The 24,721-nt window shown below is 40.5% G+C and overlaps 4 protein-coding genes and 1 long non-coding RNA gene across 9 annotated transcripts in view; 3 read left to right on the forward strand and 2 right to left on the reverse strand.

Annotated features, from left to right (window-relative positions):
• LOC309714660 (kinesin-like protein KIF1B) overlaps positions 1 to 21,979 on the forward strand; it is a gene marked incomplete at its 3' end in the record, with an annotated part of 91,592 nt that extends 69,613 nt beyond the window's left edge. The window contains exon 19 of the mRNA XM_082547247.1: positions 21,829 to 21,979. The remainder of the gene's footprint in view (positions 1 to 21,828) is intronic.
• On the reverse strand, positions 1,293 to 6,023 carry LOC309714647 (serine/threonine-protein kinase pim-1-like). The gene is made up of 8 exons (XM_082547210.1): positions 5,393 to 6,023; positions 5,106 to 5,258; positions 4,890 to 4,984; positions 4,705 to 4,752; positions 4,383 to 4,601; positions 3,187 to 3,367; positions 2,930 to 3,100; positions 1,293 to 2,840 (listed from the first exon to the last, which is right to left on the reverse strand). The coding sequence occupies exons 1-8, from the start codon at positions 5,619 to 5,621 to the stop codon at positions 2,749 to 2,751; spliced, it is 1,188 nt and encodes a 395-aa protein (XP_082403336.1). The 5' UTR covers positions 5,622 to 6,023; the 3' UTR covers positions 1,293 to 2,748.
• LOC309714670 (transcription factor 7-like 1-B) lies at positions 4,560 to 9,832 on the forward strand. Of its 4 annotated transcripts, none has more exons than XM_082547261.1 (5): positions 4,560 to 4,648; positions 7,118 to 7,214; positions 7,384 to 7,540; positions 7,676 to 7,783; positions 9,488 to 9,832. In XM_082547261.1, exons 1-5 carry the CDS (start codon positions 4,624 to 4,626, stop codon positions 9,698 to 9,700), a joined length of 600 nt encoding a protein of 199 aa, XP_082403387.1. In that variant the 5' UTR covers positions 4,560 to 4,623; the 3' UTR covers positions 9,701 to 9,832. The 4 variants fall into 4 exon arrangements, with proteins under 4 accessions (XP_082403387.1, XP_082403389.1, XP_082403390.1 ...); XM_082547263.1 differs by lacking the exon at positions 9,488 to 9,832 and adding an exon at positions 8,469 to 9,481; XM_082547264.1 differs by lacking the exon at positions 9,488 to 9,832 and adding an exon at positions 8,472 to 9,481.
• Positions 16,220 to 20,682, forward strand: LOC309714634 (uncharacterized protein). Its single transcript, XM_082547188.1, has 4 exons — positions 16,220 to 16,330; positions 17,764 to 17,867; positions 18,844 to 19,440; positions 19,792 to 20,682. The coding sequence occupies exons 1-4, from the start codon at positions 16,282 to 16,284 to the stop codon at positions 20,467 to 20,469; spliced, it is 1,428 nt and encodes a 475-aa protein (XP_082403314.1). The 5' UTR covers positions 16,220 to 16,281; the 3' UTR covers positions 20,470 to 20,682.
• Positions 21,980 to 22,162: 183 nt separating the features above from the next.
• LOC309714691 lies at positions 22,163 to 24,719 on the reverse strand. 2 transcript variants are annotated; one of them, XR_014278986.1, is made up of 4 exons: positions 24,458 to 24,719; positions 23,628 to 23,780; positions 23,147 to 23,216; positions 22,163 to 22,947 (listed from the first exon to the last, which is right to left on the reverse strand). It is a non-coding gene; the product is annotated as an uncharacterized lncRNA (long non-coding RNA). The 2 variants fall into 2 exon arrangements; XR_014278987.1 differs by having other exon boundaries at positions 24,016 to 24,719.
• Positions 24,720 to 24,721: the final 2 nt, after the last annotated feature.

Raw genomic sequence — 24,721 nt, forward strand, 5'->3', positions numbered from 1 at the left:
CAGAAGTAAACATATTTTTAGGAACATTGACCTCGATCTGCAAACGGTTATTGACAGGTTATCCATTTGATTCTAACTTGGTGTGATTTGTGTTAAAGGACCCCTGAGAACAGCTCACGTGCCTCCAGTCCCTCCTGCTCAGACTGTGAAAACTTCCCGATGGTTCCCACTCTGGAGACCTCCTACCTTGCGCGGGCTGCAAAGAACGAGTTCCTGAACTTGGTGCCTGATATTGAAGAAATGCGACCAGGGTGAGTAATGCCATATTAACCCAAATACTGTCACTATGACATGTGTCTCACAGACCAAATGTAAGTCGACACTCATGTTCTCTAGTTCAAGCGGAAATGATGTGGATCGATTCAAATTCCTGAGCCTGGATGATTTCAGCTGGAAACAAACCAACTCTGCTTCTTCCTCAGATAATTCAATTCAATTTTATTTATATAGCGCCAAATCACAACAAAAGTCGCCTCAAGGCGCTTCATAGATACAGAGAAAAACCCAACAATCATATGACCCCCTATGAGCAAGCACTTTGGCGACAGTGGGAAGGAAAAACTCCCTTTTAACAGGAAGAAACCTCCAGCAGAACCAGGCTCAGGGAGGGGCGGGACCATCTTCTGCGACCGGTTGGGGTGAGAGAAGGAAGATGGGATAAAGACATGCTGTGGAAGAGAGACAGAGGTTAATAACAGATATGATTCAATGCAGAGAGGTCTATTAATACATAGTGAGTGAGAAAGGTGACTGGAAAGGAAAAACTCAATGCATCATGGGAATCCCCGGCAGCCTACGTCTATTGCAGCATAACTAAGGGAGGATTCAGGGTCACCTGGTCCAGCCCTAACTATATGCTTTAGCAAAAAGGAAAGTTTTAAGCCTAATCTTAAAAGTAGAGATAGTGTCTGTCTCCTGAATCCAAACTGGAAGCTGGTTCCACAGAAGAGGGGCCTGAAAACTGAAGGCTCTCCCTCCCATTCTACTTTTAAATACTCTAGGAACAACAAGTAGGCCTGCAGAGCGAGAGCGAAGTGCTCTAATAGGGTGATATGGTACTACAAGGTCATTAAGATAAGATGGGGCCTGATTATTTAAGACCTTGTATGTGAGGAGCAGGATTTTGAATTCAATTCTGGATTTAACAGGAGAAATCTGCTCTCTCTTTCTAGTCCCTGTCAGGACTCTTGCTGCAGCATTTTGGATTAGCTGAAGGCTTTTCAGTGAGTTTTTTGGACATCCTGATAATAATGAATTACAGTCGTCCAGCCTGGAAGTAATAAATGGTAAATGCCCTGTATTTATATAGCGCTTTACTAGTCCCTAAGGACCCCAAAGCGCTTTACATATCCAGTCATCCACCCATTCACACACACATTCACACAATAAATGCATGAACTAGTTTTTCAGCGTCACTCTGAGACAGGATATTTCTAATTTTAGAGATGTTGCGCAAATGGAAGAACGCAGTCTTACATATTTGTTTAATATGTGCGTTGAAGGACATGTCCTGGTCAAAAATGACTCCAAGGTTCCTCACAGCGTTACTGGAGGCCAAGGTAATGCCATCCAGAGTAAGAATCTGGTTAGATACCATATTTCTAAACTTTTCAGGGACGAGTACAATAACCTCAGTTTGATCTGAATTAAGAAGCAGAAAGTTAGCGGCCATCCAGGTCTTTAAGTCTTTAAGACATTCCTGCAGTGTAACTCATTGGTGTGTGTTATCTGGCTTCATGGACAGATAGAGCTGGGTGTCATCTGCATAGCAGTGAAAATTTATGCTATGTCTTCTAATGATGCTGCCTAGGGGAAACATGTATAATGTAAACAGAATTGGTCCTAGCACTGAACCCTGTGGAACTCCATAATTAACCTCAGTGTGTGAAGAGGACTCTCCATTTACATGCACAAATTGGAGTCTATTAGATAGATATGTCACAAACCAAACTGTACACTGGTAAACTGTTACAATAAAAAAGACCGTAATTTTCTTTACTCTTCTTTATTTATGTAACTTTTGTTTTCACTGGCAATTTAGTATTAGGTTAGGACAAAAAACAAATTAGGAAGGTTAAAGACAGAACATTACTAGATTGTGGTTTTAATTAAAATGTAGCCTTTGACAATGCTGAACACATGAGAAGCTACTTTAAGGCATATCACCCAATTTGTAATATTGCTAAACATTTCTTAAGGCAGACGAGTCATGCTGGCTGGGTCAGTGTCATTTTTGTTGTAATTGATGTCTGGTTTGTTCTGTTCCCTAGTGATGGGTAGGGATGGGTACCAGTATCCGGTGTTCTGACATAATCCTTGAAATAGTAATAACACAGTATCCTCAGCAAAGATGAATTAAACAAGTTTTATTTTAATGGAAGTTTACTTCAAGTCTTCAGATTTTTACTGTCTTTTATTTGATTACTTTAAAGTATATGATTACATTAGAGTAATTAAATAAAGACAGTTTTGATGGAGCTCCTGAGCCAGCCCAAGCTCTCTATGAAGACGAGGAAAAACTCCCCTGGGGGGGCCAGACTGACGGGAAGAAACCTCGGGAAAGCCCATTCAAAGAGAGATCCCCTTTCCTGGGATGGCTGGGGGGGGGTTACAGGAATTCCAAAACACTGAAATTTAAAGTGGGCCAATTAAAAAAAATTATTTCCTGAAAAAAAGAAAGGTAATTCATACATCACACATAAATGATAACGTCTGAATTGTGTGTGTTTGTGTGTGTGTGTGATAGGCTTATCTCAGCCAAGTGTGATGCTGTAGCTCCTCCAGCGTCGGCCGCGTCTCCGGGACTTTGGTTAAACACGCGTCCAAGAAATCCCGGCAGTCTGGAAAGAAAGGAAAGAGAAAAAACATGAAGATGATAGTTCCAGTGGTCCAAGCCATCAGTCAGTCTTGAAGTGTGACGTTTTCTTACTTTTGGACAGATGTCTTTTGAATTTCAGGCGCTTTTTGAGGAAGCTCGTGGTGTTAAAGTCCCCGGCATGAAGCGCTTCGTACAGAACCACTCCCATTTGCCATACCGTGGTGGGTCCACACCTGTAGCAACTGCGCCCGTACCACTCGGGAGGGGAGTAAATTTCTGTACCTAATAAACAGACACAATTGCAATTTCTTCTAAAACAAAAGGCGAAAATTGTGACATCTGTGAAGAGCAAGAGCAGAATATGTTACCATAGAAGACGCGGTACTGCGACTGCTCCTTAACAAAGCAGCTCAGTCCAAAGTCGATGATACGAACACGCGGTACATCTGAGCCGGTCTCAATTAGAATGTTCTCACTCTTGATGTCCCGGTGAAAGATGTGTTTATCCTCCAGGTGCTTCGCAGCATCAACCAGCTGCTTCAGAATGACCTGGAAATAGAGCAGGGCGATATGACCAAAAATATTTATCACGATATACATTTGAAAAGTTGCGATAACGATATAACTGACGATATAACTGACACTAGACAAAATACTTTACAACGCCACAACTTTATTAGTGCAAAAAACCCCATAAATGTATTTTCACTTAAACAAGCAGCTGTTTTTTTATGTGCATTAAAGTTATATAAAAATGTAACAGTGCAAATGCAAATTCCTCGCTGACAGTTTAACCAAAAGGCATTTCCAGTGGAAATTGGCCGACATATCCTCAGCATAACCATGTAAAATATCCACAAAGCTTAAAAAGAGGTTATACACACACAATACGGTAATATCACGTTGAGGTGCAGTACGTATCACTCCGCGAGGCGCCTGCCTACGATAGCCGTAATGCTCCGACAATCCATCGAGCGGTGCGGCTTTGTAGCTTAGCAAAGTCGCCGTGTACATAAAATCGTTTTGAGGTCAGTAAACACAACCAGAATTCATACATAAGGCACACGGGATTATAAGGGGCACTGTCGAGTTTCAGAAAAATCAAAGGATTGATTTTAAGTGTGCCGTATTTTCCAAACAACACGGTAATAACGGCGGCCCGCTAGCATGCGCTACCAAAAATCGTGCTTTGTTGTGTATCTGACGGACGAAAGCTAAACCAGTTCCACACCACTAAAGTTGCAGCATTTTTACAAACCAGTTCTGGTTCATCCGTTTCATTCAACGATCCACTTTTGCTCTTCTCTTTCTGCGTCACCGCCATCTGCGTATGTAAACATAGGCACTGCGCATGCGCGTTTTACCTATTCTAGCGCGATATTTCATTTTCCTATCGTTGCCCAAAATTACACCGGTATTACCGTGAATGGTATGATATAGCCCAGCCCTACCTGGAAACGATGAAAAAGACAATAATCAATCAATGGGTTAATGTTTCTCTAATACTCTGTGCTTTGATTGAATGATGTACAGTCTAAGACTCTTCTAAGGCAAGTCAACTTGCCTTGGCCTTGTCCTCTGGCAAAAATCCTCCATTTTCTTCTATGTATTTATCCAGGTCCACAGCGGGGACAGGTCTCTCCATCACCAGGATCAGCTCTCTGCCAAAGTCAAACCACTCCAACAGAGACACTGGGGCTGATGTTTCCACTGATCCATCTGCTTCAGCTGCAAGCTTCAGCATGATGGCAACTTCCACTGACACATTCTTCCCGTTATCATCCTGAAATATTTCAACAAAGTGGATGATGAGGCACAGACGTTCCACAGGTGAACGCTGCATGCAATCCACTAATGTAAAAACAATTCAAGTCTTGCACATTTACCTTCACTTTGCAGTACACTTTCCCCTTTGGGATGTGTTTGATGGCCACCTAAAAGACACAGGGCATTGATGAGCATTTCCTCAGTATGACATCATTAAAGGTGTAAAACAGCATACATCTCAGCTTACGATATTATCCCTTATCTGCATTACTGCCTGTCTTACTACCACCATCTGAACACTTACTGGTAAATGATCCTTTATGCGGTAGCCAGCAAACACTGCTCCACAGCCTCCTTCTCCAAGCCGGTGCTCCTCCACGTATCTTGCTTGGAAGTCACCTAAACAGACAAACACAAATTGGGTTTTACTACAGCTGTCACACAAATTACTCTCTGCTGTACCCTAAATGTTCATTTTGCTCTTCACCTGAATATAAAAGCTAAGCTGCTTGCTACTTACGTTTCTGTTCAGCCACTGACTTTTTGGCAACGGTTTTGGTTTTGTCCTGGTCCACGTTCTTTTTCTTAGGTGGGTCCCTGGTGTCTCCCGCAGCTTTCCTTTTGCCAGCCTTTTTGTTTTTACTGCAGCTCTCTGAAATCTCTATGCTGCAGTCTGCAGATGTGGAAAACACCAAAAGCACATCAGCTTATTAGATAATAGACACAAATATCTCCCAAACACTAATATCTTCAAACTAGCAACCAGATGTACACTTAATCTACCCCTCACTCAACTAATTAGCCTACCTTTACCAGTGTCCAACCAGGAAGATGCCTGCCCCTTGTCACCGCTCACATGCTCAAGAAGTTTACGCTTTTTTGCTGTATTGGTTGTCCCCGCTTCATCTTGTTGGACCTTTCGCTTGACTCCCCCGACCACATGAGCATCTGAGCTGGTGGAAGGACCAGCCTGCTCAGTGACCCTCCTTCTTTTTATGGGGGTCGTTTTTTCAGGACTGGCCTTTCTTTTAGCCATCCTGCTCTTACAATCTATAAACAACAACAACACATTAGTGAAAAAGAGCGCTCGACATCAGGACTAGAAGGATTTTGATGTCATTGAATTTTAAATTAGTATTGCTTACAATATAATAACAAGTTTATCCTTTTGATAAAAAACACACCAAAACGAGTCCATACTAGGTCTACTAAGTCTAGATACTGATGACACTTGTTGCTCTGTTTTCACTGCTCAGTCCAAGAATAAACTTGTCACATTATTTTACCAAAAGACAAAGTGCCCCAGTAACCTTTCTTTGATTAGACATGTTGCACTCAGGTTAGTTTCAATCAAAACCAGGATTTAAATCCTCTAAAAATGAATCATTTTATACACAGAGCCTCAACATTGTTAGAAATGTACATTCTGTTATTTAGGGGATTTTATTTTTTACTTACTTTGATCTCCTGGATCTTTCTTATCTGCCTCAGTCGTAACTTTTCTTGTTTCCTTTTTCATCTTAATTTTTAAAATAGAAAATGTCACCTTAATGAGTGAATAGTCCTTCAAATGTCTGGATGCTTGACTTTTCTAACTAAGCTGTATAAGTCAGTTCTGTAAGTGAGCTTTAAAAGTAAACTCCGGAGTCTATGGCAACACAACATTAGAACCTTGCCTTTTAGTGACATCACTAAAAGGCAAGTAGTTTAAAGAAAAACACTCTGGCATTTCATATAATTCAGTAATTTCACATTAAACTTTCTTTCATTATCCTTTCATTATTTGTTTAAAGACTTGATGTGTGGATGCTACTATGAAGACTTCTAGTTGAGCAAACACTAATAAACACTGACTAGTTTATCTGAGATAAAATATAACACTTTTTTATTAAGTCAGTGTTAACTCTGTTTTTTTCTGTTAGGATCATTCAATAGTATCAGAAGAGAAAAGAAAAGTATGTTTTGTTTTGTTTTTTCTCTTCAAGATCTGTTCACATGTACTTAGCAAGAGTGAGTACACAGCGTTAAAAAATGGTACTTAGTGTAGTGAGGAAGGCGAAAAGCAAAGAGAGCATATGAAGGTAATATTGAAGAAGGCGCAGTTTTGAAGTGGTGAAAGGCAAAGGCATGAGTGCAAGCGTAATAAAAGGTAATAGGAGAGATGTCGAGCAGGCGGAGGACTTGGCTGGAGCAGGAAAAGGCAAAAGGGGAAACGCGAGTGCACGTCTGAAACTTCTTCACTGTCAGTGAATCCTAATTCTTAAGACTAACTAAGAAGAATAAATCTATGTATGAATGTCGTTTTGAGCACATCTCCTCTTTCTACTGATCAATTCTTCCACCTAGTGGATAGATGATAGTATTGCAGCTTGTCTCGTCACCTGTTGTGTGTTTTGTGTGCTCCAGAACCTGCGTCCTGTTGGAGTACTGTACGTAAAACACACAAACACTGGAGTGAACACAGCTGCTGAACATCTCTATATTCATAACTTCTTCCTGTTATCTCATATCTGTCTCCCTTCATCTGTGTAGGAACGGTGTACAGATGTATGAGTATGTCACTCCTGCTCCTCCACCTAACACCTCCACTCCAAACTAAGTTTGCTCTGCTGCTTTGGTTCACTGATCTGCAAGTATCTGTCATTTGTTTGCAGATGTCTGCAGGAATTATTGTAATGATCCATTAATGGTGCCTGATTTCATTCAGTTTTACAGCTTGTCTCGTGTTTTTGAACTGCTTCCCTCACAGTTGTACACAGTGCTAACATGTGCTCTTACTCTGTGTTTTATTCCTGAAGAAAAAGAAAGTGCCCAGCCCAGCAGGATGAAGATGGGCCATACGTCAAGAAGCCGCCAAATGCCTTCATGCTCTATCTCAAAGAGCAGAGGCCAAAGGTCATTGCTGAACTCAACATCCCTGAAAATGCAGCCGTAAATGCAGTGGTGGGACAGAGAGTAAGTGTGTAACTCTGCATACATTTATGCATCTGTTAATGTTGTCTGCTCATGTTTTTGCATGTGTCCCAGCTGTCCTGTAGTTATGTGTAGTAGCAGTGCTCACAGTGTGTTCTTATGATCTTCTGTCCACAGTGGAAGTCGCTTTCAAACGACCAGAAAGCCAGATATTTCAAGCAGGCTGAAACAGAAAGACAGAATCATGCCAAAGAGCATCCAGCCTGGTCGACCAAAGAAAACTATGTATGTCCAACAATAATTTCATTATAGACGATTGGACCGATTTCAATTGAATTAAACTGTTACTCCTGTTATTTCAACATCTGTCTTTGTGTAAATAAATGAAAAAACAAACAAAAGATGCTTCTGTCATAAGTTACAGCAGGATGAAACAACCTTCATGTAGTTCTTGTTTTTAACACTGCAAACCTTCTTTAGTTCTTTTGTTTCCTTTCATATTCAGCACACATCTGTCAGTGTCCACTAACTGTCAGGGAAAAGCCAGATAAAAACACTGTGGGGTCTTTTGGGACACGTGCTCGTTGGGTTTACTCATAGATATCAGAAATGATCTGTTCTGTATTCAAAGGATACACGAAGGACGTTTGTATTAAATGCAATATAGCGACTGATCATATGCTGCTTTCTTTGGGGGCTTTTCACCAACATGTTACACAAATCCAGTTTCTAACTGAAAAGAAAATCCTTCACCATTTTCTAATCAAATTCCCTGGTTTCCCATGTCAGAGATGTCATGGCTGAAAGGATCATCGCATATTGAGCTCAAAGCTAAACTTTTGTGTAGGGCCTCTTTCCATGTTGCACCATTCATTTTAAAAAGTCCTGGTAACAAGAGACAGAGGTGACTTGATGTATTACAGTTACTTCCCAATTTACAGAAATGATGTGACTTCTGACATTTTCCTAGCAGGAAATGTGCTACTGTGGGACACTGAAAGAATAAACAGCAAGGCACGTTTTGTTTTAATAACTTTTCTTTACTTCATTTGTATGAACTAGGTTTACCTTACAAAATCTTATACTGTATATAATGTTTTATGTTTAATTCATGTCAATGTCAGCTCGTGTTTACTCGGGTGAGCAGTACCGGCCCACAAAGAGAATGCTCTTGGTGGGTTTATGTCAGATGAAGAAGATGAAGTGATGGTCAAAGAACATTTCAAAGCCCACACTGAGAAGTTGTTCAGAAAAAGAAGTTGAACCTGACCAAGATGAAATCCAAAATTGGGAATTAATTGTTTTATTGTATTATTTTTAATGTCACATATGGTGTTGTGTAATCCGTGTATGTATTATGTGTCTCTGCTGATGTGTTTCATGCCTCACTTTCATTTTACTGTAATTAGGCTAGTTTTAAGTTTCTTGAGTATTCTGATAAGGATACTGTGTAGTATGATTTGCAAATGAAGAGGAATCAATTAGTCTTAAATTAATTGACTAAGAGAAATGAAGCGTTGGAAGAATGTTATGTTGATGACTATGAGGTTTCTGGGGTTTATTCAATAGAGCAACAACTGTGTGGGATCTTTATACAAATTCTTATATTCTATTTAGAGCTTGCTTTAAAGTATGTTAGCAAAAAAACAGCGCACGCATTCGTTTTCACGATTTTTGTTCTTCTTTAGTCATTGGGTCTTTTTAGGTGGTACCTCCAGGTACCACAAGGGGAAATGTGGTGGATTTTTGTGTGATATGTATAACTATACACTATATATCTATGTGCACTGAACATATATATTTTAACTTTCATGTAGAGTCTTAAGCACAAGACATTTTGCTTCACCATGGTTTATTAAGGTGGTGCAGTAACAGGGCAGTTAATGCTGCTGAGAGTTCTCCTGCCTAACTCGCTCTCCAGCTAACTAACCTTCCCTAACGTCTTTCATGCAGCACATGTCTGTATCTATTTTTTCTACTCTTTTACAGAGCATCTTTTTGAGTGTCTTGATTTTAATTGGATCTAAAAGGGTTGGATCTCCACATCGTTGGTGGAAGAAGATTATCAGGATGGCTTCAAAATTTGCGACTACAGCCCCTCTTCTGTGGAACCAGCTTCCAGTTTGGATTCGGGAGACAGACACTATCTCTACTTTCAAGATTAGGCTTAAAACTTTCCTCTTTGCTAAAGCATATAGTTAGGGCTGGACCAGGTGACCTTGAATCCTCCCTTAGTTATGCTGCAATAGACGTAGGCTGCCGGGGATTCCCATGATGCATTGAGTTTTTCCTTTCCAGTCACCTTTCTCACTCAGTATGAGTTAATAGACCTCTCTGCATTGAATCATATCTGTTATTAACCTCTGTCTCTCTTCCACAGCATGTCTTTTATCCTGTTTTCCTTCTCTCACCCCAACCGGTCGCAGCAGATGGCCCCGCCCCTCCCTGAGCCTGGTTCAGCTGGAGGTTTCTTCCTGTTAAAAGGGAGTTTTTCCTTCCCACTGTCGCCCAAGTGCTTGCTCATAGGGGGTCATATGATTGTTGGGTTTTTCTCTGTATCTATGAAGCGCCTTGAGGCGACTTTTGTTGTGATTTGGCGCTATATAAATAAAATTGAATTGAATTGAATTGTGTTAACTTGTGTAGTTACACAAGTTACACAGGCAGAATGCCGTGTGAACACTGTCTCCAGGTGGAAAACAGAATGAGCGATACACCTGCTGTCAGGCCTGCAGGGTTTCTCCCTGTGATGTTCTTCTCTGTCTTGTGGTTGACATTTTTTTTTTTTACTGGCACAAATAATTTGTGGGGCGTCTTATTGTGACACCTGATTGTTGTAGTATTTTTAAAATGGCTGTGCAAAAAAATAAAAATAAGAACCCCAGATGCATTGCCTGCATTTTTAGATGAATAGTTGTATATAACATTATTATTTACAAAATTTTTGTTTAATATTAATTTAAAAAAAAAATTACCACTTATATTTGCATTTCAAGTTATGAAAATAATTTACTAAACATGTCTGTGGTTTTTATAGTAAAGAGAAAATATAACTACTACTAGGGTTTTATGTGTTTGTGTGATTTCAGACCAGTTGTTTTAATAACTGTAAATTTGGACGTGTGAGGTTGTGCTGAAAAGAATGATACCAAGAAAGACAAGGTAAAAAAACAACAACAATCAAAAGCAGCCAAAAATGGCCAATTATATTTTGGACCTCAGAATATTGACCCAACAAATCATGAAAAATGAGGTTTCAATAATTGTTTGTGACAGTGCAGCTTTCTGGCAGTAGTAGTCAGTACAATTTGATTTTTTTTCTAACAAAAACAGTATGAAACTTAAGTTAGACTTGTGTTTGGAAATGAGCCCCCGCCCAGTGTTGTGTAGCTTTCTGGATTTTATACTTATTGGTTACATATTTATTTATTATACAGGCTATACAGTACACACATTTTATGTAACTGAAATGTTTAATTATGTGGGCTATAGAAAATAATTAAGTTATAGACCATATTTATATGAAACATATGCTTAATGTATATTAATCATATGTAACACCTGCATATGTCTTTAAAACAAGGCTTTGATTTTGCCACCCCATTTGATTTCCATGCCAGCCTGGAAAAATTTCTCTAGATCCGCCCCCGGACCTGTCCTGGACCAGCAACACCAAATCAGTGACTAAAAGAGCTCAGCAGCGACTGCATTTTAAGAGACGACTGAAGAAGGTGCACATCCCCAAACCCATCTTTAATACTTTCTACAGAGGTACCATGCAGAGCATCCTAACCCGCTGCATCACAGTCTGGTATGAAAACTGTCATGCGTCCAATCGCAGAGCCCTCCAGAGGATTGTGTGGACCGCACAGCGTGTTATTGGCAGCTCTCTACCCAGTCTACAGGATATTTACACCTCACTGGGAAAGCCACTAGCATCATGGCTGACCCGCATCACCCTTCCCATCAACTGTTTACCACACTTCCCTCCAGAAGACGACTGCGTCATCAGGAGCAGGTCGGCAAGATTGTGCAATAGCATTTTCCCCCAAAGCAGTTTGGCTCCTGAACACCATGGTTCCCTCCTCCGCACTGAAAACTTCTTCACACACTTCTTGGACTACATAATACTCTCCTCTAATTATTATTACTATTATGATGTGAACATTTTGTGCACTTAAATCTTACTGTGCTAATGACCCCTGCATCAGCACCTTGTTTGGAATAGCAGTGGAGAAGACATAGATTCAATGCTGCAGACGTCTGAGCAAAGAAAGCTTCTAGAAGAGTAAAGACTAGCTAGAAGAATGAAGATTCACAGAGTAAATGTGAAAATTCATCACAGGGCTCTATGCACTTGATTAACTGACCATGAGCAAGTTTGCTAGTCTGGAGCATTCAGATCCACCACAAAGACTGTTCAGTGCTCACAGAAACTGCACAATACCCAAGAGCTGCATCTGAGCCTCTACAGGCCTTAAACAGCATGTTAATGTTCAAGACAGTTTAATTAGAAAAAGACAAAACAAGTATGGTTGGTCTGGAAGGGCCGCCAGGAGAAAGCTTCTTGTCTCTAAAGAGAACACAACAACTCAGTTGAGGTTTGCAAATTTGCCCTTGAAAGCTTCTGGAGCAACATATTTTTAAAAGATGAGACTAAAGTGGAGGTTTGGTCATAATGCACAGCAGTAACTTCAGCAAAAATCAAACACAGCACAAACACCTCAAATCCACTGTCAAGTACGCTGGTTCAATTGTGGTGATTTGAGCTTGTTCTGCAGACACAAGCAATAAGCACCTTGCAGTCCACGAACTCCTCTGTATGCCAAAGTTTTCTAGAGTCAAATGTGAGGCCGTCTGTCCAACAGCTAAAGCTTCTCCTAAATTAGGCCATGCAACAGGATAATGAGCCCAAGCACAGCAGCAAATCTACTGCATGGAAGTCCAGACCTCAACCTGACAGAAATGCTGTGTATAAAGAAATGCTTGCAAATGTTGATGAATTGAAGTTATTGCTGCTAACTGCTGCTTCTGTAACCGACTCAATCATAGAATGATTATGATATTGAAAAAGACAAATGCCTGAATCCTAAATTGTGGATATCCTTTTGTTGTGATCTAAAATGTAACACTAAATGTGATTAAAACACTAAAAATCTGGACTCTTGGGCTCAACAACTGCAAGGATCACCAGCCCGAGGAAAACACAAAATACACATGACCCGGTGACAAAGACAATTCATTCTTGAATGAAGACATTGATCTGACTTTTTAAAATTTTGCCAATTGTGTTTATTATTAAATTATTGAGGAAATAGAAAGGGGGGAGGGGTTTTAAAGAAGAAGGTAAAGGAAAGGGATAGAAAGGAGGAAAGAGATAGAGGAGAGAAAACCCCAACAATCCCCTCTGAGCAAGCACTAGGTGCGACAGTGGATAGGAAAAACTCCCTTTAAAGGAAGAAACCTATGACAGAACCAGGCTCTAGAGGAGGCAGTCAACTGTCGGGACTGGTTGGAGGGTGAGGGTGAAAAGAGAGAGGGGGGGGGGGGGGGGAGATGGGACAGGTGATAGGAGTTAAAGGGAGACAGGGGAGGGAGAGGTGTCAGGAGAGAAAGGGAGAGAAAGAGAGAGGAGAGGTGAAAATTAAGATGGAACAGAGGTGGAGGAAGACGAGGTGACATTAGCAGTAGAAAAAGTAGAAAAAGTAGAAAAAGCAGGAGTGTCCCTCCTCCAGAAGAAGCAGAAGCGTTTTTTCTTCTTTTCCATGAGCTTTTCCACGAGCACTTTTTTCTCTAGGATGAGGGTTCTCAACTGATCGATTGTTTCTGCATTCTCCTGCTCAAGTCTCTTGCATGTTTTCTCCACTTCTTCTAATTTGGCTTGTTTGTCTTCGAGCCTTTCTTTCATTTCTTTAGATGTTGCCTCCTGCATTAGCTTTGCCTCGTGCAGCTCTGTATAACTCTGTTGTAATTTGTTGTGCGTGTCTTCCAACTGCTGACTTCTGCTCTCGATTTCTTGAAGTGAACACTGCAGGTCTTCGTTTGTTTTCTCTAGTTGTTGCTTTAGCACCTGTATCTCAGTGTTTTTGCACTTCACGTTGTCTGAAAGTTCCTCGACTTCTGTGTTTTTTCTCAGCATGTCATTGAGCTTACTCTGCATCTCTGAGCATTGGTTTTGCAGTTTTTCCTTTTCCTCTTCCAGTTCAGGTGTTTTGTAGTTCAGTTTGTTATAAAGTTCTTGCAGGTTTTGGTTTTTCCTCTCAAAGTCCTGGAGAATTTCTTTGTCTTCTTTCTGCTTTATTTCCTGTTGTTCTTGGTCTTGAAGCAGCTCTTGATATTTGTGCAGTGTTTCATCAAGCTTTACCTGCAGCGCTCCGTATTGTTCCTGCACACCTTGGAGTTGGCACTGCGTGTCTCTCTGGTCCAGTTTTTCTTTCTCTTCAAGGATTTCTTTATTCTTTTGCAGAGCTTCATCAAGCATTACTTGCGAGCCTTCGTTGTGTTTCTCGATGTTCTGAAGTTTGCAATCCAGATGTTTCTGTTTCATGTCTTGCTGTTCTTTCTCTTGAAGGAAATCTTTATTTCTTTGCAGTGCTTTATCAAGTTTCATTTTCAGCGCTGTGTATTTTTCCTGCACGTCTTCAAGCTTGCAGTCCGTTTGTTTCTGTTTAATTTCTTGTTGCTTTTGTTCTTGAAGCAACTCTTTATTTTTGTTCAGTGTTTTATCAAGCTTTACCTGAAGCGCTTTGTATTTTTCCTCCATGCCTTGGAGTTTGCACTGCTTCATGTCCTGTTGTTGTTTTTCTTGGAGGAGTTCTTTCATTTTTTGCAGAGCTTCATTAAGCTTGATTTGCAAGCCTTTGTTGTGTTTCTCCATGTCCTGGAGCTTGAAATCCATTTCCTTCTGTTTTATCTCCTGTAGCCTTTTTTCTTGAAGAAACTCTTCATTTGTGTGCGGTCTTTCATCAAGCTTTACTTGCAGCTCCTGATTCTTTTTGTCCTTCAGCACTAGTTTTTCTAGTGCTTTATCAAGCTTTGCTTGGAGCTCAAAGTTTCTTCCCTGTCTAGGAGTTCCATTTCTTTCAACTTTTGAATATCTTCCTTTTCTAGAAGCTGGTTGAATGATTTGTCTACTTGATCAGGAAGTTGAATTTTGTCTTCCTGATCACAAAGAGGAGAGTTGGGCTTTACTGTTTTTTTTCTGTTTTCTCTGAGACATGTTTGAATCTGTAAACTGTCACTCTGTTTATATCTGAATTAACTAATTTCAAGAAACTGTTGCAATTACCTGGACTGCCTCAGCCCAGGTGATGTAACATTAGCAGACAGAGGGTTTGATGTTGCAGAATCTTTGGAGCTGTGCCATGCTGAACTGAAGAGCCCAGCTTTCACCAAAAGGAAGAACTAACTGGGCCCTAGATTGCCCAATCAAATCTCTTAATGCCACCTGCCCTCTCCTACATTAACTGTGGGCTCACCTTGTAGAACAGAGTTGAGTGTGGAAGAAATGGCAAAAAATATGGAGCTGAAAAGCTGAGAGAGAAAAAGAAATGATAAATAAATCAATGTGTCAAATTAACTGACATGTTAGCTGGTAGAGTGCCCACTGCATTATATATATATCATCTCTTTTTTATAATAAATAATCAAAAACTTTATTTAAACTAAGATTTTAAAAAATATGTGCAGTGATTGATGTGCTCTCAGACATGTGCTTCAATCCACACACAAATACAAAACAATCTGACCACACGTACAACTGTTTCACAAACTCTATAAAGCATTCACACTCCAATGGATGCATCAGAAAGCAGCTTGGGATTACAATCTTGTCCAAGGATATTTCGCCTGCAGACTGGAGCAGCCAGGGATCAAACCAGAAAACTTTCTGATCAAAAGCTGACTTGTGCTAAATGCTGAACGGCAGCCAACCCATTTTAGCCATTTAATGAATGTGCCATTTAATCTTGGCTGCAGCCAAGATTAAATGGCACATTCATTAATTACAGAGTTACGGATTGTTACATGGAACTCAAAAGAAATAATGAACCCATCTCGTGTCCTGTGTCTTCTATAGCTGTCTGTACTTTTACTTCCAAAGTTCATCAGCAAACAGTTTGCAGGCCTCTAATTATCAGGCTGTACTCAAGCGCTTGAATTCAACCTAAAAGCTGTGCTGTCATACAGAACCAAGTACCCTCCGCGGAAACTATAGCTAATGTCACAACTGGATCTGATGAGACAGCTATGATTTCTGGACTCGAAGTAAATAATCCTGAATCAATTTATACAACATCAGTTTGTTTGTTTTGCTTTCATAACAAATAGTTTGAGCCATATACAAATACAGAAGTGACAAATGGAAACATATTTACAATCCAAAGTCAGACTAACAGTTTTCAGTAGCACAGTCTTTTATTTACAGTCTGCTTCTCCTGGTGGTAAACCTCTATCACATGTTTGGATTAAAAATTAGGCCTATATAGCTGCTGGTTCCAGTTTAAGCAATATGTTAAAAATACTAAATTCTTCATTGATTTGAGCTGTGGGGTTTGCTATACACTGGCAGAAAATTGTAGAGTAAATGGTGAAAACAAACAAACCAAATAACAAGATCCTTGAATTCCATCTTTTTTATTAACAGAAACTCCAACAAATTTGTGCCCAATTGATAATGTTTGGGACATGAAAAGTCCAGTCCAGCAGGTGGCGGTAATGCGCCTTAAAGCTTTAACCGCCAAAAAATACAAGAGCAGAAGAAGAAGAAGCCGAGTTCCCGCTTTATGGCGTTTTTCCCTCCGATTATTGTCAAGACTGATTTAACACTTAAAGGTAAGCACCGAGCTAATATTAATCCGAGTCTAGTTAATCTTGAGTTTAGCTCCTGAATGAGGCTTTCTGTTGCTCTCCTCGGTGTCTCTTCTCAAGTTTTTGTGAACAAGTTGGAAAAAAAAATCTGACTAAATTGACTCAAGCTGCTTTAAACTAATTTACAGAAAGATATCAGCAAAAGGTTGTGAAACACAGAGAAGAAAAGAATTTATTAGAAGAAAGCTTTTAAATGAGCTCATTGTAATCAGAGTTTCTGTTGTTTTATTAGCCTGTTATTAAGGCTACTTAGCATCTCTGTGGCACCTGCACAGCTTATGAATGCAGCTTGCTAACTAAGCTAGCTAGCGCCACCCTTCTTCCATATAAGGTCACTTCCGGCTCCAAAAGACCCAACATGTTGGCGGTAAAAGTGCTATAATGAAATACATTTATGAGAAATGTAAAAATAAATGTGTTCCAGGCTAAAACACAGCTGCCTTTATCAGCGCAAAGTTGTGATGAGGCTTACTCAGATGATGGCTCAGATTTCTACACCCACTCGGATATACAGATGAAATCAAGACAAGTACATCAATACAAAAATTCACAGGATTGTTCAAAAATAATAAATTGCATGAATATAGGAAATCTTCCTCTCAGTGACTGAGTTGTCTCATTGTGTCCTCATTTTTTATAAATCAAGGCCTGAGTAACCCAACCTTAAGTGTTCATTAAGGTTTTTGTCACATAGATAGAAAATAAACTCAGAGATTAAGCGGCTGTTATAAACAGAGTGATTAGTTTATGTAAAAAATGTAGTTTGTTGTTGTTCTGGTTTATGTGCTGAAAATGGTTTTATTTGTGTATGTTCAATGTGTTAGACTTGTACATAGTTAAATATATGATCAAATAATGTTGAATCCTGGATATGGATTTGTAAGCAATGAAATTTGAAATAAGGGGGTAGGAACAAGAAAACTTCATCCTACTCCTTTTCGAGCACACACATTCTGTAGACATAGATATTTACATGAAAACTTGATGATTTTTAAGTTTTGTTATTTTTATTTTTTTCTGTTGTTATTTCAATTATATTTGCATGTTTGAAATAGATAGATAGATAAAATTTATCTATCTATCTATCTATCTATCTATCTATCTATCTATCTATCTATCTATCTATCTATCTATCTATCTATCATTTCTCACGGCACACGTATATTGTCGGGTTTTTTCTTGGCCAGGGCATATTTTAAAGAGGAATTGCTCTCCTGGTACTGGTGTGCCATACTGCTGAATTTGGTATCGGTGCTCAAACCTTTTGTGTTTGTTTCAAACAAGTTGTCCACCCAGGGAAGCTAAAATGTGTTCTGTGTGTTCTCAGATGAACATATGAGACACTTTGACTCTTCAGTGCAGTGTGGAGCTTAACAAAGTTCTGTTTTCTGTCCCAGCTGATCAGGAGGAGGAGAAGAGTCTGACGGAGCAGCAGAGGAAATTTCAGCTACTTGGACTCAGCTCAGCCACTGCAGAGAAAACAATGAGCTCAACACAGAAGGTGACAGATACTAGTGTTAAGAAATACTCCATTAAAAGCTGAAGTACTGATATATATATTTTATGCTAAACTAAATGAACCTTGTGCAATATTAATGTAATGTAGAAATAATGTATACAATGTATACAATGCCTACATCTTAGACGGTGACGTTGCCTCTAAACATCAAAATGAGCAGGAAGATGTTAAAGTGGGATTCAGCAGGATTCAACCCTAAAATCAGCTGTAGTGGCTCAGTGTGGGGAAAAGGGTCACAGCTCACAATCATTTCTATTGAGAGCTCCAGTAGATTTTTTTAATGTGCAGGCTGTGATCAGCTGACCTGCTGCTCTCTGTGAATTCAACCAGATGTCAGCAGATGTTTCACGAGTTGTCCTGGCTGATTTCCTTTCTCTACACTGACAGTACACTGTCTTTATATTAGACACTAAACTGTTGGTATGTGGGTGGAGCTCAGTGAATGAATGTCAGCATCATGAGCTTAAGTTTAAGTTAATCTCTGCTACACTTGATGTAATCTAACTCTGACATGAGCACCACAGTCACTGTGCACCACTCACACACTGTTCTTTACTTAAATCCATCACATTACAGTAAACTTGCCTGCTTATCCTGCACTAACCTGCAGAGGATTTTGCTGCAGTCTTTACATCACATTGTGAGACAAACTGCACACAAACAGTTTGTGTGTTTGCTGATGTTTGTTGGGCTGATAGAATCGCTGCATTTGAAATTACCTGCCACATAAAAAATATTACTCCATTTATTCTCGCTCGTCTTCTGTATTGCTAACTAGATGTTGAAATACCGCGACCGCAACTTATCAGCACCTGCAGTCGTTCAGGTTCTGGTGGTGTTTGGTGCCACACTCCACCTTCAGGTTTAAAACTAGTGTTAATGGAGGGAGTTTGAAGCTTCAGTTTGTTTAATGACTGCATTTCACTCACTGCCTCTGTTTGTATCTCTGTCACTGCAGGACCAACGTGGACCGAGAAGTCAGCGCTCTCAGGAGGCCGACAAACCTCACAGAAGAAAGAGAGAGAAAAAAAACACCTGTGACGAGTGTGGGAAGGATTTTACCTGGAAGTTTAAACTAAAACAACATCAGCTCATCCACACTGGAGAGAGACCGTTCAGCTGTGACTTGTGTGGAAAGTCGTTTTCCTGGAAGAATTCCCTGAAAACACACCAAGTCGTCCACAGTGGAGTTAAAGCTTACAGCTGTGATCAGTGTGGCAGAGCTTTTACTCGAAGTAGCAACTTACAGAGTCATCTAGTTACCCACTCTGGAGTTAAGACATACAGCTGTGACATCTGTGGAAAAACCTTCAGCCGGCTAGGGTACCGAAATATACACCTACGCATTCACTCCGGAGAAGATGTGTACTGGTGTGATCAGTGTGGCAAATACTTTACAACAGACGCACAGTTACAACGCCACATGTTTACCCACACTGAGGAGAGACCTTATCAATGTGACCTGTGTGAGAAGACTTTTAAAACTCCACAGTACCTGAGACAACACCAACAGATCCACACCAGAAAGAGACTCTACAAGTGCAGTTACTGTGAGGTTTGTATTTTTATTTTATTCTTGTAAGTTCAGTCTGACTGTTTGGAACAAGTCTGCTCATTAAATTGTGTTAGCATGTTAGCACTTCTACTGCACCGAAGAGTAGCTCTGAGCCATTATTCAGGTTTTCATTTCATTTAAGCGTAAGTCAGAGGTTACTGTAATATTAAATAAGTATTGCTGTAGTATTATGGTGGTAGTATTGTAGTTATTGTAGCCCAGTAAACTGAGTGTGTTAATTGAAACAGTAAAATGTAATTGGACGTCTGCAGAGATGCTCTTTATTTCAGGCGACTTTCAGGATAAAAGTGTTGAAGGACTGACTTACACTGTCTTTGTGTCTTTGTTTAGAAGCAGAGCGACACAGATGGATCCACTTCTCAACCCTGTCATCGCTGTGGTGGTGGGAAAGACTTTCGTTGTGACATCTGTGGAAAAACTTTCAGTCTGCAAGCCGGCCTAAAAATACATCAACGTAAACACACTGGAGACAAACTGAAATACTGCAAAGAATGTGGGAGAAGCTTCCCCACATCAGCTAAGTTAAAACGACATGAACTCTTTCACAGTGGGGTCAAAAAGCACCTCTGTGATCAGTGTGGGTCATCCTTCACCACTGCAGGTCACCTTAAAACACACAAACGAGTCCACACAGGAGCGAAACCATACAAGTGCAGACACTGTGACAAAAGCTTCTCACAGTCAGGTCATCGTAACGAGCATGAACGTACACACATGGAAGGAAACTACAGCTGTGAGCAGTGTGACAAGAGCTTCAGTAATCTCAGTTCATACTCTGCACACAAACGATCCCACGTTACTAATAAACTGTTTCACTGTTACCACTGTGCCAAAACATTCACTTCATCATCTGCTCTGTGCAAACATCAGCGCGATCACGCAGGGCTGAAATCGTTCCCATCACAGGATCAGAGTGAATCTGAAGAGAGGGAAACATCCTCTGGTTTCAGAGTCCAACTTAAAACCCTGGAGATCAGGCTCCACAGAGCTCAGGTCGGCTCTCCTTAAGTTTAAGTTAAAGTTCAAATGAGGCTATGAATCAAACTTCCTGTAGTTCCATTTTAATCTTTATAAATTGTTCTTCTGTTTGTGTTCAGTCGTTACCTTTTTTTTTCAGTGGTTGGATTAAAAATCAGTTTTCTGTTGTTTAAGTTTTTATTGAATGTATTTTGTTAAATAAAGTTAAAATATTGTTAAATAAAGAATTGTTTGAACGACAAAGATTTTGAGCCATGATGTCATTTCCTGTATTTCAGAGTAAAGACTGAAGTGACGAATGGAAACATGTTTACAGTCATGGAATAAACACTGATGGGTCATCTGTAGGAAGTTCTATTGCTGACCTGACAGACTCGACCTTGTTTACAAAGAAAGAAAGGAACTGATGACATGTGTCAGCAGAGGCTTTCAGGGTTGTTTAGAGTAGAGCTGATAGTCTTAAAGAACACGGCGATTATGACAATTTAACACAATGATCTGAGAAAAATGTCTGTTTCTCTCATTTTTACTGTATTCTGATCAAATTTCCAACATTCTTTTAACATTTCAAAAGAATTTGTCTTTCTTCCACTTTCACACTTGGCCCTAAAAACACCAACATCTGTGCATCACCCTTGTGTCAGTCTAATGAACCTAACATGTGAGTGATACATAACACACATTCACACTGGCTGCATATATCAGTCCGGGGGGGCAGAGCAGAACTCTGTATGAATCAGACGCGCTCACATATTCAGGCTTTCCAGAGGCGTTTACCATCAGAAGAAGCAGAACAATGAATCATCAGCACCCCGCAGAAGAACACAGCAAGCAACAACTCTAACAATAAAGACGTGCTGGAGCCAAAAGATGCAGATAGCGAGTTTTAAACGATAACGCACAGGATCAAAGGGGGAGAGGGTAAAAACCCACTGCCTCCTGAGATAAAGATCAGCAAGTCAAGCTGGCAGCAGACGACACAAAACGCTCTCTGGAGGAGGCGGCGACTGTGGAGCAGGCCGACGGAGAGGCGGATCGGCAGACAGGAAGCTCCCGGGGTCCCACAACAAGATGTTGCACGTCAGACTGGAGCAGGATATCCCCATGTTGGTGACACTGCCCATCGAGGTACAGCCCAACTTGGCAAACCAACCCTTCCCTTTCTTGGACACCACACTGGCTGATCTGGGCATCCAAGACTGAGTCTCACTCCGTGTGGGGACGTTTTTTTGTTTTTGTTTGTTTTTTAAGAAGCAATCATGTGTATATATTCAGCTCAGAGCTGAAGGAGAGGGTGGTTTGGGTTGACACCAAGAAGACCCATCCTAGAGGTACGGCGGTGGGATCCAACTGCAGGGATGTGGTCAGATGGCAGTCTGTGGAAATCAGGTGACAGTGAGAGCAACTTGATTTTCCTATTTTGTCCTTCAGATACGAGTGAAAGCCCAGATGCCAGGAGACAAGCAGCTCCAGGAGGTCCTGTACAGCACCGAGGTCCACACTGACCGCTCCTTCTGCTGCACTGGAATGGATATCCTGCCCTGGAAACAGACGTGTGCAGGTCTAGAAGCAGTTTAAATCCCATACTTTTTTGATCTGTGAGGCTCTTAATGTCACGTCTGCAGCCATGAAAGTCAGCTCAGGGTTTCTTGATTCTGATTTTTCTTTGCTGTGTCACATTTAGCTCATATCTGTATTGCCATGCCCTGAAAACAAGCTGCCGGGCTTTAGTCAGGCTCAGGGACAACGGGAGATCTGAGGAGCAACACGATGAGAACAACTAAAACTGAACAAACTTAACATCTGATTACCTTTTTTATTTGTAAGAAAAAGTTTAACATGAACGCGCCAACTGTCCACAGCAAAGCTTATTATGACAAGACTGCTTTTATTCAGTGATGTCAAAGTGTCATCACTTCATACCTCTGAACTGACATTAGATGTATTGCATACCTTGTTAGAATTACACTGTTGAAGCATTTGTAAAAAGCTTCTGTCCTTGTTAATTTATGTTTTAGGATAAGTTTTTGGGCTGTGTAAGGTCACAGGTTGCATTTCTGAGCAGAGTAGTAAAGGTAAAGTAAGTGTTTTCAAAACTAGCCACTCAGCATGTGTACAAACAGTGAGAAATCTCTGAAGAAAACCGTTTGAAGGAGCAAGAGCACACGCTTTTCTCCACAGGTTAAAGCCCGCTGACTCCCAAAGAGCAATGGGAATGAAAAACTCTCCTTAGCAGATTAAATCCATTACTTCACACTCTTGAGAACAAAGCAAGAAGTGTGTCCAAACCGCGTAAAGAACAGCAGCAGCGATTTATAGTGAAGCAGGAAATCAAAATACAGAACACAGGATGGTGAACCCGAACTCCTAACATAAGAAAAAGTAAACACGGCATGCACGTTAACAAGGGTCTCTGCTGTGCAGGAAGTGAGGTCACAGCTGCTTGGACCTCAGCACTGTGGTTCTGGGCAAACTTTCTCATGAGTGCTACTGAAATGTTCTGGCTTTCTGTGGAGGAGAAACAAACTGAGAGTTAGAGGTCAACACTGGAGACAGATCACTACAAAAGAACCAAATACTGATGAGAGTGCTGTGCACGATGCTAAGAGACATTAGATATGAAGCTCTGAGTCATGAGGGTTCATTCAAAGGAATTTTAACATGCAATCTGATGAGTTATTCTGCATGTGGCCATAGAAATCTTCACCTTTATCAACATCCTTGTTGCCCACGACATGACTGGAAGCAGCAACTATGGGTTTCATTAAATTCACGACCTGAAAGAGATAAAAAAAATAAAATAAAAACATTTAAGAAAAAAGTGTAATTAAAAATATTTTTAAAATTTAGGGACAAAATGCACAATGTGAAGTAATTCAAGATTTACATCAGAGCATGTCAAAGTTTCTGCATGTGTTGGATTGTAAGAATAACTGATTTAACATTTAATAAAAGAAATGATTGGTTGGAAGTTTTTCCTTTCAAAGCATCTTTCTAAACATGTGAACAGCTGCTCTTTAATAATCAATATGAATCAAAGACTTCTGTCAACACAAAATAAATGTAAGGAAACACTTTCCTGTGCAACATCCAGTTTCTATAACTGACGACAAGCTTGGACCACAGTGATCTAAACTCATCCTCTACATTGGAAATGTAAACAAATGTAAATGTGGTTTTTACTGTACCAAGGCAGGGCTGTGTGTGTAGAGCACAGCCAGGCAGCTGAACACTGTATTGTTCTCTTTTTGGTCCTCTTCGAGCGGGAGACGAGCCACCAAAGCTGGCAACACCGGTCAGTGAACACATTCAGTTTTCAGGCCCCTCTTCTGTGGAACCAGCTTCCAGTTTGGATTCAGAAGACAAGATTTCAAGATTAGGCTTAAAACTTTCCTCTTTGGTAAAGCATATATTTAGGGCTGGACCAGGTGACCCTGAATCCTCCCTTAGTTATGCTGCAATAGATGTAGCCTGCTGGGGATTCCCATGATGCATTGAGTTTTTCCTTTCCAGTCTCCTTTCTCACTCAGTATGAGTTAATAGACGTCTCTGCATTGAATCATATCTGTTATTAACCTCTGTCTCTCTTCCACAGCAGGTCTTTTATCCTGTTTTCCTTCTCTCACCCCAACCGGTCGCAGCAGATGGCCCCGCCCCTCCCTGAGCCTGGTTCTGCTGGAGGTTTCTTCCTGTTAAAAGGGAGTTTTTCCTTCCCACTGTCGCCAAAGTGCTTGCTCATAGGGGGTCATATGATTGTTGGGTTTTTCTCTGTATCTATGAAGCGCCTTGAGGCGACTTTTGTTGTGATTTGGCGCTATATAAATAAAATTGAATTGAATTGAATTATCTGAGGAAGAAGCAGAGTTGGTTTGTTTCCAGCTGAAATCATCCAGGCTCAGGAATTTGAATCGATCCACATCATTTCTGCTTGAACTAGAGAACATGAGTGTCGACTTACATTTGGTCTGTGAGACACATGTCATAGTGACAGTATTTGGGTTAATATGGCATTACTCACCCTGGTCGCATTTCTTCAATATCAGGCACCAAGTTCAGGAACTCGTTCTTTGCAGCCCGCGCAAGGTAGGAGGTCTCCAGAGTGGGAACCATCGGGAAGTTTTCACAGTCTGAGCAGGAGGGACTGGAGGCACGTGAGCTGTTCTCAGGGGTCCTTTAACACAAATCACACCAAGTTAGAATCAAATAGATAACCTGTCAATAACCGTTTGCAGATCGAGGTCAATGTTCCTAAAAATATGTTTACTTCTGGCCCATGGAGCCA

This window comes from Aulonocara stuartgranti (genome assembly GCF_965226115.1).
Source record: "Aulonocara stuartgranti genome assembly, chromosome: 9".
NCBI classification, from domain to species: Eukaryota; Metazoa; Chordata; class Actinopteri; order Cichliformes; family Cichlidae; genus Aulonocara; species Aulonocara stuartgranti.

Coding starts and splice junctions, on each gene's coding strand:
- LOC309714670 (XM_082547261.1), top strand. CDS start 4,624: ATGATGAGGCACAGACGTTCCACAG. Junction 4,649..7,117: donor GAGGCACAGACGTTCCACAG/GTGAACGCTGCA, acceptor TCATCTGTGTAG/GAACGGTGTACAGATGTATG. Junction 7,215..7,383: donor CTGCTTTGGTTCACTGATCT/GCAAGTATCTGT, acceptor TTATTCCTGAAG/AAAAAGAAAGTGCCCAGCCC.
- LOC309714647 (XM_082547210.1), bottom strand. CDS start 5,621: ATGGCTAAAAGAAAGGCCAGTCCTGAAAAAACGACCCCCATAAAAAGA. Junction 4,985..5,105: donor GTCAGTGGCTGAACAGAAAC/GTAAGTAGCAAG, acceptor TTGTCTGTTTAG/GTGACTTCCAAGCAAGATAC. Junction 4,602..4,704: donor AAGTGTACTGCAAAGTGAAG/GTAAATGTGCAA, acceptor GAAATATTTCAG/GATGATAACGGGAAGAATGT.
- LOC309714634 (XM_082547188.1), top strand. CDS start 16,282: ATGGCGTTTTTCCCTCCGATTATTGTCAAGACTGATTTAACACTTAAA. Junction 16,331..17,763: donor GACTGATTTAACACTTAAAG/GTAAGCACCGAG, acceptor TTTCTGTCCCAG/CTGATCAGGAGGAGGAGAAG. Junction 19,441..19,791: donor ACAAGTGCAGTTACTGTGAG/GTTTGTATTTTT, acceptor GTCTTTGTTTAG/AAGCAGAGCGACACAGATGG.